The 17,635-nt window shown below is 36.8% G+C and overlaps 1 protein-coding gene across 6 annotated transcripts in view; it reads left to right on the top strand.

Annotated features, from left to right (window-relative positions):
* Nucleotides 1-17,635, top strand: part of PLCB4 (phospholipase C beta 4) — a 360,059-nt gene that overhangs the window by 165,629 nt on the left and 176,795 nt on the right. The window contains exon 1 of one of the 6 annotated variants that reach the window (XM_076010928.1): nucleotides 4,689-9,644. The exons of 4 other annotated variants lie outside the window; for them this stretch is intronic. In XM_076010928.1, coding sequence (XP_075867043.1) covers nucleotides 9,630-9,644 — 15 coding nt within the window. In that variant the 5' untranslated portion in view covers nucleotides 4,689-9,629. Of the gene's footprint in view, nucleotides 1-4,688; nucleotides 9,645-17,635 lie in introns of those variants that run through there. One more of the 6 variants, XM_020281744.2, reaches the window with a different exon arrangement.

Genomic DNA, 17,635 nt, shown 5'->3' with positions numbered 1-17,635 from the left:
TATATATCTTTATATTTCTATCTGTTACTGTATCTATGTATATACATATGTACACACATGCACATCCAGAGAGAGAAAGAGGTGTGTGTGTGTGTGAACTATGATTAAAACCCATGTAAAATTGTGTTTACTTGAACTCTGGTATTTTTTTATGTGGCTGACATTTGTGTTTTTCTATCTTAAGGCCATCTAAATCCTCCTGACTTTGAGGCTTTTTGATTTGGTTGAAACTAATACCAAATTTGGAAATCTTTTAATATACTGGGTTAACTTGAATAGTTTCTGGATATGGGATAATGGGATAGCTTGTAAGATTAGGAATAAATGTGATAATCACTTGACATTCTCAGAGCAATACACAGTTCTTCAATTAATAATTGTGTCATCTCTTATACATATTAGAATGTAAAAAGGGCTGGCTGCCCTTTATATGAGATTAATTTAGTAAAAATTACCTTTAAAAGTTTGTGTTTTTAATTTTTGTTTTCTGTTTCATTGAATGGAAAAATTTAAATCTGACCCAGTGAATCATTTAACATGTGGAGAAATATATTTTTAATTTTTTAAATCACAAATATGTCTTCAAATTCCTTAAGACCCAACTTCAAGGCTGGTTCCTTCAAGAAGTTTTCTCTTATCCTGTGTATTAATTTTCTATTGCTGCAGAAAATTGCCACAAAGTTAGTGACTTACCACAAATTTAATATTGGATAGCCCTGGAAGCCACAAGTTTGAAATGGGTCTTACAGGGCTAAAATCAAGGAGGTTGCAGGTCTATGTTCCTTTCTGGGGGCTGTAAAGAAGGACCCATTTCCTTTCCTTTTCCAGCTTCTAGAAGTTGCCCACATTCCTTGGTTTGCTGGTCCCTTCTATTTTCAAAACCGTCAAGTCTTTTTTACAGTGTTCTCTCTCTGTTTCTTACTCTTCTGCGTCCGTTACCCCCATGTGAGAACCTTTGTAATTCCATTGGTTCACCTGGATGCTCTGGAATAATCTCTTTTAAGGTCAGCTGATTTGCAATCTTAATGCCATCTTTAACCTTAATTTCCCTTTGCCATATAACCTAACGTATTCACAGGTTCTGGGCAGTAGGAAACGGGCATCTTTCAGGGGCTATTATTCTTCCTTACCACATCCCCTACACCAGAAATGATCTGTGTGCATTTCATAAGGCTTTAGTGAAACACTATCTCAGTGTGCTGTTATTCACATGCATGCTTTATCTCTCCTTTATATTTTAACCTATGGAAAAGACAGGACTGTGTCTATATCGTATTTGCATAGAAACACTGAAAAAACCAAGTAAATATTTTTTGAGCAAGTGAATGATTCTGTATAAAGCTTTACCCCAAGAACACATCAGTTAGAAGGGAAAGAGGGCAACTATAGAAGTATAGAAAAAGGAAACAGGCAAAAAAATTGACAAATTGTCATGAACACTACCCATCAGGGAATAGTTTTTTCATGTGCACCATTGTCTCTAAACAGTAAATAATTTCACTGGTCAAAGACTATGATCCACTTAAGAGTCACTTAATTTGTCTCATTATAAATCAGTATTCTGGCATTTAAAAAAAAAATCAACCTCCCATTGATTCATGGTAATGAATTAGTTCCTTGAAGCCTTATGAACTCTGGGCATCCTATCTTCATATATCTGAACTCACAAACTGCAGAAAGTGGTGGCCACACCATGGGATGGATACTGGATAGCCAGCCTGCAATTACAGGTGGTACCCATAAGCCTTCCTTAAATTCTCTGAGCTTTATGGCTGTATAGCACTTCCATACACATACAGCTTTTCTATGAAGCACTCTTAGGAGCAAAGTGAATGAATTCCCTCAAGATGTTCAGGAAGCCAAGGTTTTCTCCCAAATGAGTTATATATTTTATTCCATGATACTTTTGTATAGTTCTAAATATATATAAATTAAGTCTGTTGCACATTCAAGAAATATCATTTTGAGATGTGTGAGCACATGTTATTCTTACCATGGTTCTGTGATAGAGGCAGGTATTATTTTCCTTTCTTGCACATGAGGGATTCAACTCACAGAGTGTAAGTAACTTGTCCATCATCACACACCTGGTATGTGATGAGTATGACATGATGAGTAATTTGAATCTATGTTACTTCACCCCAAACTCCATGCTGCTTATACATTTCGTACCACACAAACTATATCTTCTCTGGCATCATGACTTGTAGGCAATGTTTTCTATTAACTCATGACCTGATAATGCAGCATTTTCCAAAATGTGTTGCATGGCATATTACTGCAATGATGTTCTTTGTGAAAAGAAAGTATTTTATAATCAACTCCACTATCAATAATACTTTCAGAATTAAAGAGGATACCAGCATAGTACTGACTATGTGTGTCCAACAATTGAGAAATGTGTTTTAACTTTTTTTACCCAAGCTTCTTTCAAACTCATATAACCACAGAACTCTTGCTTTCTGCCCTCTTGCTATTATCTTTTGACGGAGGGACAGATTCCTGGGTCCTGGATCCCAGGTTGGTCAGTTATGATTATGCGTCCAGCCATGATGTGCAAATGGAGTCGTTGTTAATAGGCAAAAAAGGTTGGTTTTGCCTTCTGTGTCCATTAGGAATACTTTCACAGCAAGTAATAGAATACCTAAATAATTCTGGTTTGAGCCTATTGCTATTGAAAATGTGTTCCTTGTGGCTGCAGGGACATTACTTGGGAGCTTGTTAGAAATTCAGAGTTTCATGCCCTACGCTAGATTTGCTAAAAAGGGAATATGCATTTGAATAAGATCTCCAGGTAATTTATGTGCACAGTGATATTTAAGAAGCACTAATTTAAACCATAAGAACATTTGTTTTTTATCCCACAAGAAATTTGGAGGTGGAGGGTCCTATTTTGATTGGCAACTCAGTGGTGGCTACAAAGACCCAGACTCTTTTCTCATCATGATTGTAAAATGGCTGCCAGAACTCTGTACATTGTGTCTCCCTTAGCTACATTTAAATATAGGCTGGAAAGAGGCAGAGACAAAGGACTTTGTCCTTATATGGCTCTCTCTTTTTATTAAGGAATAATCTCTTGCTCAAAAGGCCAGGTGCAGCCTTCCTCTTAGTTCCCACCCATCAGATCAATTACTGGCAGTAATAATTACTGATAATAATAAAGGCCTCAATTGCCTTAGGTCTTGACTAGTGCTGTCTAAAAGAAATATAATGCTAACCACATATATAATTTTAAATTTCCTGTTGGCTACATTTTTTAAAAGACAGTAAAAGGGAAACAGGTGAAATTGGTTTTAATAGCATATTTTATGTAACCAATATATCCATCCTATTATCACTGCAACATATAACCAGTATATAAAAACTGTTAATGAGATATTTTAAAGTCTTTAATTTTGTACTATATCTTCAAAATTAAATCTGTATTTTATGCTGACAGCACATCACAATTCAGATGCTAAATGTTCATCAGATATACTTGGTCTATATTTGGATCTCCTAAATGTCACAATTGAAAGGATTCATGTACCTAAATTGCTCCATGTATAATTGAAAGTTTTCTAATAACCAAATCAGTATCAGATTTTAAATGTAAATTTAAATTAATGAAAATTAAAATAAATTAAAAAGTTGGTTCCTCACTCACACTAGCCACATTTCAGGTGCTTAACAGCTACATTTGGCCAGTCACTGTCACAGTGGACAGTGTAGCTTTGGGCCCTGGCTACTCAAACTGTGGTCCAAGGACCACTGGTATCAGCATCATCTGGGGGCTTGTCGGAAGTATTGGGTTCCATCCTTGATCTACTGAAGCAAAGTCTACATTTCAGTTGAATACACATTAAAGTTTGAGACATTCTAGTCTAAGTTGTTCTAAATCTTGGCTCTAATTTCGATTGGCTGCAGGAACTTTCACAGACAGCCTGTGATGGTTAATTTTTATGTGTCATTTCCACTGGGCCAAGGGATGCCCAGATAGCTGGTAAAATATTATTCTGAGTATGTCTGTGAGGATGTTTCTGGAAGAAATTAGAAGGAGTAAAGAAGATCGCTCTCACCAATATGGGTGGGCATCATCGTCTAATCTGTTCAGGACCCGAAAAGAACAAAAAGGCAGAGGAAGCATGAATTTGCTTCTCTTTGCTTCAGCTGGGACATCTATCTTCTGTCCTTGTGCATTTGTGCTCCTGGTTCTCAGGCCTTTGATCTCAGATTGAGACTTCCATACCCTTGGCTCCCCTGGTTCTCAGGCCTCTGGTTTGGACAGGAGCTATACCTCTAGCTTTTCAGGGCCCCAACTTACAGATAGCAGATTGTGGGTCTTCTCAGCTTCCATAATCCTGTAAACCAGTCCCATCACATAATAAATCTCTCTTTATATCTCTCTATATATTTGATTGGGTCTGTTTCTCTGGAGAACCCTGATGAATATAGCAGCTAATTTTTTTTTTTATTTTGGCATATTATGGGGGTACAGATTTTAAGGTTTCAATAAATGCCCATTTCCCCCCTCCCCCCAAAAGTCTGAGTCTCCATCATGACCATCCCCCAGATGGTGCACATCTCACTCATTATGTATGTATATACCCACCCCCCTCCCCCCCCCCTCCCACCTGCCCAATACCCTATTACTGTAGTACCTATGTGTCCACTTAGGTGCTAGTCAGTTAATACCAGTTTTCTGGAGAATATATCTGGTGCTTGTTTTTCCATTCTTGGGATACTTCACTTAGTAGTATGGGTTCCAGCTCTAACCATAGCAGCTAATTTTGATAACCATTGGCCTATACCAATCTGAATCCATCCTCTCTAATCAGACACTTTGTAACTCAAGCAATATTGCAGAAGAGGCTCTTGGATGGGTAACCAACAGTGGTGTGCATGCTTGCTTTGCTTCTCTCTGATCTGTCTACATTTCCAGCAGGGAGAGGGCCCTGGCTAGAATCTGCAATCTGTTCTACTTGCTGGAGTCACATGTTCTTGGTCTTTCTTCACTCACTCACTAGCTAACTCTTTCCTCTCCTTCCCTGTCAGCAGGTTCCTGATTTCTCACCTTTCTCCTTCTCCAGGTGGTGGACAGGTTAGGGCTCCTGCTCTGTGCTGGTACATACTCAGACCCAGTCTAGAAGGCCATCAAGGATTGCCAGTGCCTTCCAGCTCCTCATCCCCATTCCCAATTCCCATCCCAGTGAAAACGCATCTCCCTTCTCTGTTGCCCTGTTATTCACTCTGCACCCGTGTTTGATAGACATTGGCCTTTGTCTTAGTTCTTCCACTTCCAGATGGCGTCTTGCACACTTCCACAATTGCTTTCCTTCAGGTGCTCATATTGTTGCAGCTGTTTTGCTTATTATGTTTTGCCTCTGCCTTGACGATAACCTCAAATGAGGTAGGCGTGAAGTCTGTTCATTTAAAGCAGCTCTTGAAGCTATGAGCTAAAACTTGGATGTGATTTTATGTCCATATTTGGGTACATTGTAAGCTGCCCATGTGTACTTCTCAGGGTTCCTGGACGCTCAGAATGTGCACATACCTCAAAACACAGCCTTTCAGATTTACATGCCTCTGTTGCAAATTAGACATACTAGGTTTCTCTTCTGAAAACACACCTTTAGCAGAACATACTTGAAAAATGAGGTGCTCATCTTTTAGGAATCTTCAACTGAGAAGCTCTCATCAGTGCAAACAAAGCCGTGTTGGAACAGAAGAATGTTCAGTCTGCCCAGCTCTAAGAGATGATGTTTATGTCCCTTGGACTCAAGAACAAAAAGACTGACCAACAGCCTTTTTGAAATCTAATCTGTTTTTTGGTAGAGAGATTTTAATGTGGGGTACATTTCTATGATGAGTAATTGCTGCCAAACCTAATGAAAGGATTTCTCTAAAATTTAGACTATATAGCATTTAGGCTGTATGATAAATAACTGTATAATGTAAAAAATAACTATGTATTTATTTGAAGAGAACTAAATTTTAAGAATCCTGTCAGTCTCTGGAAATCATTATTAATGTATAAGGATTTTTTTGTCTAAGTTCTATAAAAAAGATCTGTGAAGAGCGGGCACTTGGAGAAATACAGGAGTTAGCCAACAAAATCAATTCTTCAGCTTACCTTTGAAAGTTAAGTATGTAATTTCACTGCATAGATCCTAAGATAAAAAGTCTCAGATTAGAAAATATAATTTTTGAAATTTAAAGTTGTGATGTAGGATTAAAAAGTATTATCTTACCTGTGATATAATATAATCCTTCGCTAGTATTACATTGCAGTAGAAAAGTGAATATGTTAAAGTTTTCATGAAATTTTTGGATATTTGTTATAAATGGCCAAATGGCTGGCTGTTCAGGAAAGCTTCCTGAGAAATATGGTCCATATCACTCAAATTACATGAAGAACAGCAAAATAGTAAAAACATACTATCAACTTTCTAGTATTCGAATTAAGGAATATTATGAGTAACCACCTCACATTTTGGAAGCCCAGAGAAATTTTGACTCTTCTGCAGTCTAACACTCTATTTAGTAAAAGAGGGATACCTAATAATTAAATATACATTCTATCTAGTAAAATATATATTTATGTTTGCATATGTAATGAAGTATAATCTAATTCACTCAATAATATACATAACACATGGATGTGTTGTACCTTGTTCATAGTGCTTTCCCAAATAATCTCACCATCCTCTGTGGCCCTCAGCGGAATTGGTAATACTACTTTGGTTCACTTTGATAGATTAGAAAATGGAGACTCAGAGAAGAGCAATATATACAAGTTAGCAGGATGGTAGGATTAGAAATCATTTTTCTTATCAGCTGGCATTTTTTCATTGTGGTATTCTACCTCCTTATTTCTTAGAGCCCTCAATCAATAGGATTTTTAAAGTATGTTGGGATTTCAGACATTAAAGGATTAACCAGTGCTGTAAATACTCCTTGGTGGATTAGACCTGCCTAGAGAACTTCTCTTTCTTCTCTGCTACAGATCCTCAGTCTCTTTTTCCATAATTCCCAAAGCATTAAAACTTTGAAAACTTAGCTTTTTCATAAGTTTGACATAAATTTATGGCAAAATCATGCCTGAACCAATGGAAGTTTATATATAGTCTTTATTTATTCCACTTAGAGTAAATAGTGATAGACTTTACTCCATAAATATCCATGTATTTTTTAGGAATCGGCAAATTTTTTTTCTGTAAATGGCCAGATGGTGAATATTTTAGGCTTTGTGAACCATACTGTCTCGGTTGCAAGTATTCAACCCTAGCATGGTAGCATGAAAGCAGCTATAGACAATATGTAAATGAAGGTGTGGCTGAGTTCCAATAAAACTTTATTTACAAAAAGAGCTGGCAGGCTGGCCTTGGCCCACTGGCTATCGTTTGTCTACCCCTGGACTAAAGTGTGATGCTCCACTCTGTTGAGACTATTGCATAGTATATGGTATATGTACCATATTATCTCTCTACATTCTGAAATATGTCAGACCTCGAGAATTTTTGGTAAGGGATCATGGATCTGTATCTGAGATTTAAAGGAAGTTTTATAAAGGTAAAATCATCTCTGTTATCGTCAAGCATCAAAGTCCTTGTATACAGATGACTAGAAGGACAACTAAAGTTCACATATTGCCAGTGTATTGATCAGGAATGAGTCTGAGAGCCACAGATGTTTAAACACATAAGTTGATATTTGTCTCATTTAACAAGAAAGTCAGAGATAGTTAATCCAGAACTGGTGCAGGAGCTAAGTGATTCCCTTAGGGATCCAGCCTCTGGTTTTACCTAGCGATGGGCCCACTCCCTGATACAGGTAGAAACCAATACTATGGGACTGGTTTTTGAGAAAGGAAAAAGCTTCATTGCAAGTTGACTGACTAGGAAACAGGAGGCAAAACTTAAATCTGTCTCCCTAACCTGGGGTTTGGGGCAAGTTTTATGGGTTAGGGAGGACAGGTTGTGCAGAAGCACTGGCAGGGCAGGTTTTCATTGGAAAGACTTCAAACGAGACTATTGATGGCAAGGTATGGAAAGGAGTCTTATCACTGGACATTCCCAGACAATAGACTCCTTGCTTTTGAAGTAGTCAGGTTCCAGTCATGTCTTAATCTTTTTGGTTCCGTGAGAGGGTTGAGACTTTAGTTCCGGGTGTTATTTAAGGTTGAAGTCTTCTGTGCGTGCTCCAGCTACATGACTTGCAACTTCTTGGCTCCATGCCTGTAACGTAACTTGACATCTAGTTATCAACAGAATAGGGCTTGTTAGAGAACTGTCCCGTGCAGTTACAAGACAGAGTAGAACTGGTCCTGTGGTTAAACTGCTTATATTTATTTGACAGTATCCTTAGTTGATAAGCCTTCATCCTGATGCTCATTGCCTCATGGTTGCAAGGTGGATGCTGCACCTTTAGGTGTCACGTGCACACTCCCAGCAGAAACATAAAAGAAGGGAGCAAGAAAAATTATATCTGTTAGAAAAGTAGAAACTTACCCCAAATCTCAACATACCTCTTATTGGACTAAACAAGGTCACAGGGCTACCACTAATTGTGAGGAAGCCTCAGGAAGCAGGTATTTTTTTAGTTGGGTTCATTTTCATCACTCTCCAAAATCAGGAGAAAGGATTTTGGGTGGGCAAGTTGCACACCATCTGCTGAGGCATCTGTTCTAGTTTTGGTGGCTGTTATATTTTATTACAGATATTTAACATTGTATCATCTTCTCCCCTGGGCAACATATCTTTTTAAGTATCCTCAGTGTTAGCAGCTTGTTTACCATCTGAGTTGGAAAATTAAATAACATTATTCACATTTTTATGTAAATGTTGCATAACATGCATGTATAATTACTTGAGAATGGTTTTCTTCAGAAGTATATTTTCCTGTTTTCCTGAGGACTTTTGTTTTGTTTAGATGTGACCCATGGCATGTGGGTTAGCATTATTTAAGACTGAAGATGAAATAAATGGAAGACAACATTGAACTTTGTAAGCAAGTTATTGTTCTGATGGAAGATGATTGCACACGAGAACAAGATTTTATGAACTCAGAGTACTTGAAGAAGGAACAGTTACTCAGTAACTTTCTTAAAATATGTATCTGATACATGTTTGAGAGAAAAGCAATTAAATAGGCACACAGAGACCATTTTAGTTCTTGTGTATCTTGGTATTCTTATCTTACTCTCTGAGGTAGTATTTTCTTTTTTTTTTTTTTTGGTGTAGACTACCATAATAAGAAAGGAGGGAGGTTCCTATACAATTACAATTTTAATTGTGTCTTGTTGCTTTACTAGGATGTCCTAAAATGGCACAGTGAGAATAGCATGAAAATAAATATATCCATTTATTGTTTAAGCTAAAGTATAAGTAAAACTTTCTTCAACTAAGTTCTGTAATACTGAATTAATTCTAAACTCTGTTTCAATATAGCCATTATGATTAAGTATAACCATAACCCTTTATCTGTCAGATAAATGCTGATTCTGAAATAATGCACTATAGACCCTCATCTGCCATAATCTTGGAAACTGTAATAAGAAAGACAAATTTTTAATCTAAATGATTCATGATTCTTAGGGCTTCAATGATTAATGGATCATCAAAAACTATTTCTGAGTGGCCAGAGATTGAATGATCCGCATTTTGGTGAGTAGAAATGAAGAAGCAGTGTGGATATATGTATTTGGATCTAGGTTCTTCTTTGGCTTACAAATCATTCATTAACATGATCAAACAAAGTACAATCAACAGGTATTAGGGAGAAGTAAATAACTAAAAGAGAAGATTCAATGTGAACAAACTTACCAACTGAGCCAGACAGAAACAGAAATAAATAAGAGGAGGGACCAACCCTTATTTAGAATTTTTCTAAATTTTCAAAATTTAGAATAGAATTTTCAAAATTTAGATTAATTCTAAATTTTGTCATCAGAGAGTTACAAAACATAGTGCTATGGAAAAGGAACAGTTCTAGAGCAAGAAGGAATTCTTGGGAATTAAAGTCTCATTGTTGACTATTTAAAAAACGGTATAATGGCTGAAAGAAAAGATGAAGAAACCTTCCAGAAAACACAGCAAAAGAGCCAAGAGTTGGAAAATATGAGTGAAAAGTTGAGATATTAGAAGATCATTCCCAAGTATCTTCTAACAGAGGGTCTAGGAAGAGGAAATTGAAAAAGATGTGGAGGAAACAATTAAAAACATTCACACCAATGTCTTAATTCTCAAATCTTCAGACCAGGGCCCTTTGCATGTAAAGTAGGAAAGGATATGAATGGGCAAGCAACTGAACACGTCTTCATGATACTTCAGAATGCCAAGGAAAAGGAGAGGATGCTAAAAGTTTCCAGAAATGGTAGTGGGGAGGAGAGTTGACCACAAAAATAATGTCTAGAGGACAAGAGCATGCCTTCATGGTTTGGAGGTAAAATTATTTTGAACCTGCAATTCTGTTCCTCAGCCCCATGCTGCAAATTTAGTAGAAAGGGAAAATAAAAGCATTTTTGGACAAGTCAGAACTAAGTTATTTGATCACCCTCAGATCATTCCTGAAAGAATGAATGCAAGTGTAAGCTTAGCAAAACAAAAGAAAGAAATGGGAGTTCCAAGAACAGGTAGACAAACTAAACTAAGGAAGCAATTTTTTAAAAAAAATTCTAAGATACTAGTTATTTAGTAAATCTTTGAGAAAAATTGGCTTAATTAAAATGGTATTTTTAGTGTACTCTAAAATCCTAAAAGCAAATGAATTTTCCATAACAAAAATGTATGATAAAATAGAATGTTCAGTGGGCAGATAGAGTTATAATATTTTAGGGCCCCTTCTTCTTTGATAATGTTTTTTCAGCAGCACAAGTTCAGTCATGATATTATATGGTCTTCTCTCTGCATTCATACTTACTACTTATTTCTTCAGAGAATAATTATTATATAATTTTCATATCATAAATTTTATTTTCAAATTTTAAAAATCCATGTGTAAAGGAAATTATAGTACAGAACATGATACAACCTTGACAGTGTAAAAGTAATAGCTTACTGGAGAAAGGTTGGGAGGTACAGAGAGGAAAAGAGGTGAAGGGAAAAACAGGGACTCTAATCTGTCATTTTACAGAGAAAGGAGGTAAGAGAAACTGTCTCGATTTGGTGAATTAAGAGAAGTTTAAACATAAGGCTGTAAAAGTCAATTGAAAAACAAAATATTGAAAGAAAACTGGTAGAGATGGAGAGAGAAGGAAAGGAGGGAATGGCATACTGTGGAGTCAGATGATACGTTTTAAGTTCACAAATCAAGACATAGAGATTCGAGCATATTATCTTGAGGTACATTTTCCAACACAGTAGCCACATGTGTTATTGCACCACTACATATGGCTGGTTGAAATTGAGATGTGCTGTAAGTGTAAAGTATATACCATATTTCAAAGATTTAATATGAAAAAAGAATATAAAATATTTCAGTAATTTTTGTATTGAGTACATGTAGCTGATAATACTTTTGGATATATTTGGTTACATAAACATTGCTAACGTTAATTTTACCATTTGTAAAATTGTTTTTAACATGACTACTGGAAAATTCAAAATCACAAATCACACTATACTGTTATGGAACAATCTCTGATCTAGAGATATGGAGGTACATTAGGAGAATTGAAATAAGAAATAATTTATTTATATCATTTTGGAGCCAGAGTGGGGTGCAATGAAAAAGGAAGGCCTTTTGTTTTATAACTTTTACATGATTTAGAAAATTATTTTTATTAAATATTGAGAAGTTTTGAGAGGATATTTGTAAAATATATGAAAGGTATGAGGAATAACAAAACAACAGAACACCCTTAATTGCCACCCTATTGAAGAAAATAAATAAAACACCATTGACTTTTAATGCATTTCTTCTTTCCACCTCAGTCTATTGGAATGTTTTAATTTTAATAATAAAAATAATTACATTCTTTTTAAGAAAGTTGCTAAGTAGAGGATATCTTGTATAGTTTTCTTTTTTTGTTTGGTTAATTGGGCAGTATTAAATTTTAGAATGTGTGTGCCATTTGAGTCAATGGTTCCCTTTGAGAAATGTATTCTGTGTGTTTTGAAAAACTCAAACTGCAAAGAAATATATAGAGAGTGATGTCATTTTAATTTTCAAAAGAACATTTATGTTTATGTATCTTTTTATAATTACAGATATACATGTATATGCTGACATTAACATAGACATTTACATGATATATGCATGTGTGTACATGAACATATATAATAAGTGGGAATAGTTCTTATCTCTCAGAAGTCTTATTGGGCAGGCAGAGGAAGAGGACTTCATATTCTTGTTTTATAAATTTTCAGAGAAATGGTCATAGAATTATGATTTTATTTACTTAGTTTTGAACATATTCTGTATTTTCCAAATAAAAATTCCCTAAGGAAATAAAATGTTGAAATGTGTTGTAACAGTTAAGGCTGTCTTAGAACAGAACATATTGCCTTAGATGGTAAGAAGCAATATGTTTAGAAATTTAAAAAGAGGACAAGTTGCATGAAAAGTATTAAAGCCATTATTTTTTTTCCTTTTCCACCCCAAATGTATTAGTCCGAGAGCCAAGAGTTAGCACTTTCAAACAAACCCTAAAATTGATTCTTTACCTTGTCCTTTCAGTCTAAGGCACTTTTAAAGAACCCACAAGACTTCCTGAATTGTGCTTCATTTCTAATACGTAGTGCAAGGTGCATGTGAGCAAATCACATTAGTGTAATGAGCTGTGCTTCCAACAGGACAGTGAAAACAGAAGAGATGCATGAATTCTTTTTTATTTACTGAATGTAGACCACATACATATTTTAGTAACATTTACTTTTTCTCTAATCATACGTCTGCATGTACATTGAAAAGATTTTAGAAAACTCAAAGTTACAATGAAGAAATTAAATACTTGCTGTAATCCTGTCATCCAGACATAACCACTAATGATATTTTGTTGTATTTACTTCTGGTATTTCTAGACATATACATATAAACATTTTAAAGACTTAGAATATGTATGGTGTATATGTGTTGTGGTTTTCCCAAAGAATATTATATTGTGGATGCTTTTTCATAGGATTTAATATTCTTCATAGTTTTAATGGTATGAAATAGATCATTTTAGAGAAATTAAAAATATTCTAAGAGTTTAAAGTTGAAATTAATATATTGCATTTTTATTGTGGTAGAGGTTGAACATGTTTGTTTCTTTACTTTTAGTGTATAATAGATCCTATAAGTAAAAAGATAATGACATGTTTACCTTGTCATAATCAATAGTGATTTCCTAAGCTGATAATATTAGGTGGATGGAACTCTTCCCTGTAGATGTGGAAAACATATCCAAGGACACATCTTTAATGAGAACAGACTGGTCGTACACTGCAGTACCCATCGATAGGTGAAAAGGCAGAAACTTCATTAATGCAAAATGACATGGAGCTGTAACCTTGAGTCTTAGGACAGAAGTGGATCTGTATTCTGTCCTTGTCTCAAGGAGGCAGAAGGTTGCAGGTTCCTCTTTGCTGTGCTGTTTACCTTTAACTAGTGACTCATTTGGCATAAACCAGCATTGCCTAGGTGAATTCCACCTGTGCCTAGTCTAATACGTGTCATAAAAGACAGGATGTGGTGGTCATTCTGGAAAGTGAAGATTCGGAATTGTGTCTTCTGTGGTTAAGTGAATGAGTGGGGTAGGGTGAGTGGGAAAAGGAATGGTCATTATAGGAATATAGGAGCTGGTGCCATTTGAGGAGAATCGTTAGTTGTTTTTTTTGAAAAAATGAAGATCAGAGACATTTGAAGGATTGTAAAAAGAAAGCGTGTGCATTTAGGCAAGATGGGAGAATCAAAGTCAGGTGAGTTAGTGAGAGAGTGGAATAGATGGGAGAGAAGAATTTATAAAAATCATAGCTCCTACCTCCTGGACACCTTCTGTGGGCCAGCCACTCATTTTCCTTGGGGCAGGATGGGAGTCACCTACATAGGATGGAAGACTAGGCAGTGTTTTCTTTTACTTGGCATGTAGGGATGTTAAAGCTGGAGTTAGGAAGGAAGGAAGTAGGATGAAGTAAACAGTCTTAATATTAGAGGAGTTTGAAGAGTTGATGCTGTCTGGCATTCCATGAGGGAATGAAGGCTCTTTTTAGATGACTTGCAGAAGTTTACATGGTTTTCCACAGGAAGCCCCAGGAAGCTGCCACTGTTGGATCTGGACATGAACTATTTATTCCTCTAAGATCCTGACATCTGGGACAGAGTCTGGATGCTTCCTAGCACTTCTGGACTGACATATCAGTGTGTTCTCTGATGAAAAGTGAAACTGGATTCTCTTTGCATTGGGATTTGCAGGCACTCTGTCAAGCTAGTTAAAGCAAGAAAGGGGAAATGTTTTGCAAGAATACAGGGCTGTGTTCATGAATCTCAGGGTAAGAAGGGTTAGGATCTGAAAATAAGAACTAGAAAGCTTTAAAGAATGGAGGCAGCGATTGATTTTCTGGTATGCTCTTATCTCTGCTTTTCCAATGCTGTTTTTGTCTGTCCCTATTTCTCTTTCCACATGAGGTAAGGTGACTGTCCCAGATATTTACATCCCCTAGTTCAAGCAGCTCTTAACTAGGATCCCTGAAGTTTAACCCTGAACTTTCAAGAGAGGAAGAAGCTGATTAGCTCAGGTTTGAGCACATGCCCATCCTTGGTCCAATCAGCAAGACCCCAGCACAAATATGGGTGCCACTGATAGTCTTGTGAATAGAGGTCTGATAATATTTGTCAAAGAAGAGAGTTCTGGGCTTGACGAGCTCTCCAAAATTGACCACTACCCTTGATTTCAGCAGGTCTGGGACAGGAGATATGGTCTGTCACCATCACTGTATTTTCTCCCAAGAACAAAATCTGGTTCCTTGCTATTGAAAATGTAGTCCCTGGACCAGCATCACTAGCATCACCTGGGAGCTTAGAAGTGCAGAATCATGGGCCCTTTCCCAGACCTATTGAATCAGAGTCTGGTAGTTAACAAGATCTCCTGATAATTGTAGGGCATTGACATTTGAGAAATGCTAATTAGACGGAGGAGAAAGTTACAAACCAGCCATAGATGGAGTTGTTGAGATGGCTTCTTCCACAGATACCTGGCTCTTTTCCTTTGCTGGGTAAATTGTTTGGGCTGAGCTTCAGCTGAGCACCTTCCCCCACCTCCACTGAGCTGTCATTTGAAGGTGTTTCTGCTGGGAATTTAGGGTTCAGGACCAAGCTGGAGAGAGCTGCTTGTGCTCAAGAGAAAACCAGTTATTGTGTCTAATGTGTGAACCCTAATGCATTTTATTCTGTGTTGGGACCAGAGAGGTGATCTGTGGGATGAAGAAAGGGAAGAGAAAAGCAATAAAAGTGTTAAAAATCATAGCCAAAATGCAAGTATCAGCAAGCTCCCTTTTAATTAGATAGTTGTTATCTTGAGGACACTTACATATTAAATCACTATACTACCTCAGTTTTCACATCCAGCTCTGAAAGTCTTTTAAGTCTTTGGAAATGCATCTCTTTTATAAAGCTTAAGCCTCTGTAAGCTAAATGACAACTTTTGATTATGGAGAAATTACTAAATCTATAATAAGTAATACAGACTCCCTCAATAAACTCACCAGGTGGAACGTCCTTGGCAGCAATTCAGAAATCCAAGCCATTAATGTTTTGGACTTTGAAGTCTAAAGAGATAAATTTCCAACACTCTACCTTGCAGGAATTCTGTCTTCATTTTCTCTTGTTTACTCCCTAAAGGGTCCTGGGAACTAATGGGTGTCCCTACAACCTGCTATTAGTGTTAAATAAATCTGTTCATTGGCAGGGAAGCTTTAATTATTTAGTAACCTGATTGGAAAATCCATAGACATTATTTTTCTATAAAAATCCTTGCTTTATAAGAGTCAGAAGTAACCAGATAGAAATAACAAGAATTTCTAATTCTCCTGGGCCAGCAGAAGGCTCCACTTCAGTGGAACCCTTCCAACAACAAGTCAAAACTTTTGTCAGTGCTTATGTTGCTAGAATAACAATGTATAGCTTCACTGGATGAGGTTGGAATTGTTCAAGCTAACTGCTTTAATGCACTTATTCTATGTGATCAAATTTCTGTATTCATTAAAACAAAGTATCATTTTGTCTGTAGATGTAATATCTTTTTACTGGATAGAAATATGGAAGTATCTGGAAATCTTTGAAGTACTGTTTCTCAACCTTGGCTGCATGTTGGAATCACCTGGGTGGCTTTGAAAATTACTGATGCCTGAGACCCATCTGCACAAATTCCAGTTGAATTGTTCTGGTTGCAACCTGGACACCAGGAATTTTTTTTTTTTTTTGATACTGGGATTTTTAAACCTTTCCTTCCTCTGTGATTCTAAGGTGCAGTCAAGCTTGAGAGCCATCATTTTATTGACCTGTTTATCAGCCACCTAGATGGGTGCGGGTAGATATGCTTGCAGATTCCCAGATACAACCCCAAGAGGGACAAATTGAGTAGTTTGGAGGGAACTCTAAGAATCTGATTATTTAAGGAAGCCCAAGTCTCATGGTGATTCTAATGGAGGGAAGGCCCTTGGGCCACACTTAGAAAGCCTTTCCTGGAGATTATTTCTAAAATGAGAATGACTGGTGGGACCAAAATATGTTAAGTGTTAGATTATGAGGGACCCATAAGTAAGTAATTGAGGTGTACTTTAAAAAGGTGATCAGCAGGGTTATCGGGGCAAGACCTATGGGGTATCAGCAAAAGAATGGAGCTGTGGTGCTCACTTTGCTTCTCTAACCAGTTCTGTGGCCCTGGGCATGGCACCCAGTCTTTCTGGTCCAGAATCCTTTCCACCTGCAAAATGAGGGCTTTGGAAAATGTTAAACTCTGGTCTTCTAAAGCTCCCATACTTGGTTATTCTCTGATGCTAAAGATTTTCCATTGGCATCAGTTCTTACAGAAACTTCCAGCAGAGATCTGGATGGATGCACTGCCACAGTATAGTGCCTGGAACAGCAGCAGTATCACAGGCACCTTGTTAGAAAGGCAGATTCTCCACCTCTCTTTAGGCTTCCTAAATCTGATTCTTTGGGGACAGCACTCAGCTGTTTTAGCTGGCCCTCCAAGACATTCTGGTGCATGCTCAAATATGAGGATGACTGTTCCAAAAATAATACCCGGAAAAAAGAAAGTTGAAAGCAATGTTCTTTTTACTTGTGGTGACGAGAAAGCACTTGCTAAACATATAAACTGTTAACACTGTTTAGAAAGAAATGAGATTATAGACATGTTGGCAAGCTGATTCAAGTTGAAGGGGAATCTGTCAAAAGAAACAAAAATTTTGAAATCTAGAGCCTTGCTTCACAAAGTGTGGTCTCCTGATTGTCGACATCGGTATTACTGGAAAATCTGTGAGAACTGCAGAATCTCTTTCCCTGCCCCAGGTCTACTGCATCAGAATCTGCATTTTGTTTGTTCGTTTGTTTAACAAGATGACTTGGTAATTCATTTGCAGGTTAAAGTCATAGAAGCACTGTTCTAGATAAAGATATTGTGACCTTTCCCTTACTTCCATAATATGTTATGTTATGTTCTAATATGATATGT

Source organism: Microcebus murinus, chromosome 16 (genome assembly GCF_040939455.1).
Source record: "Microcebus murinus isolate Inina chromosome 16, M.murinus_Inina_mat1.0, whole genome shotgun sequence".
Taxonomy (NCBI): Eukaryota; Metazoa; Chordata; class Mammalia; order Primates; family Cheirogaleidae; genus Microcebus; species Microcebus murinus.
This window is presented reverse-complemented; position numbering and strand designations above follow the sequence as displayed.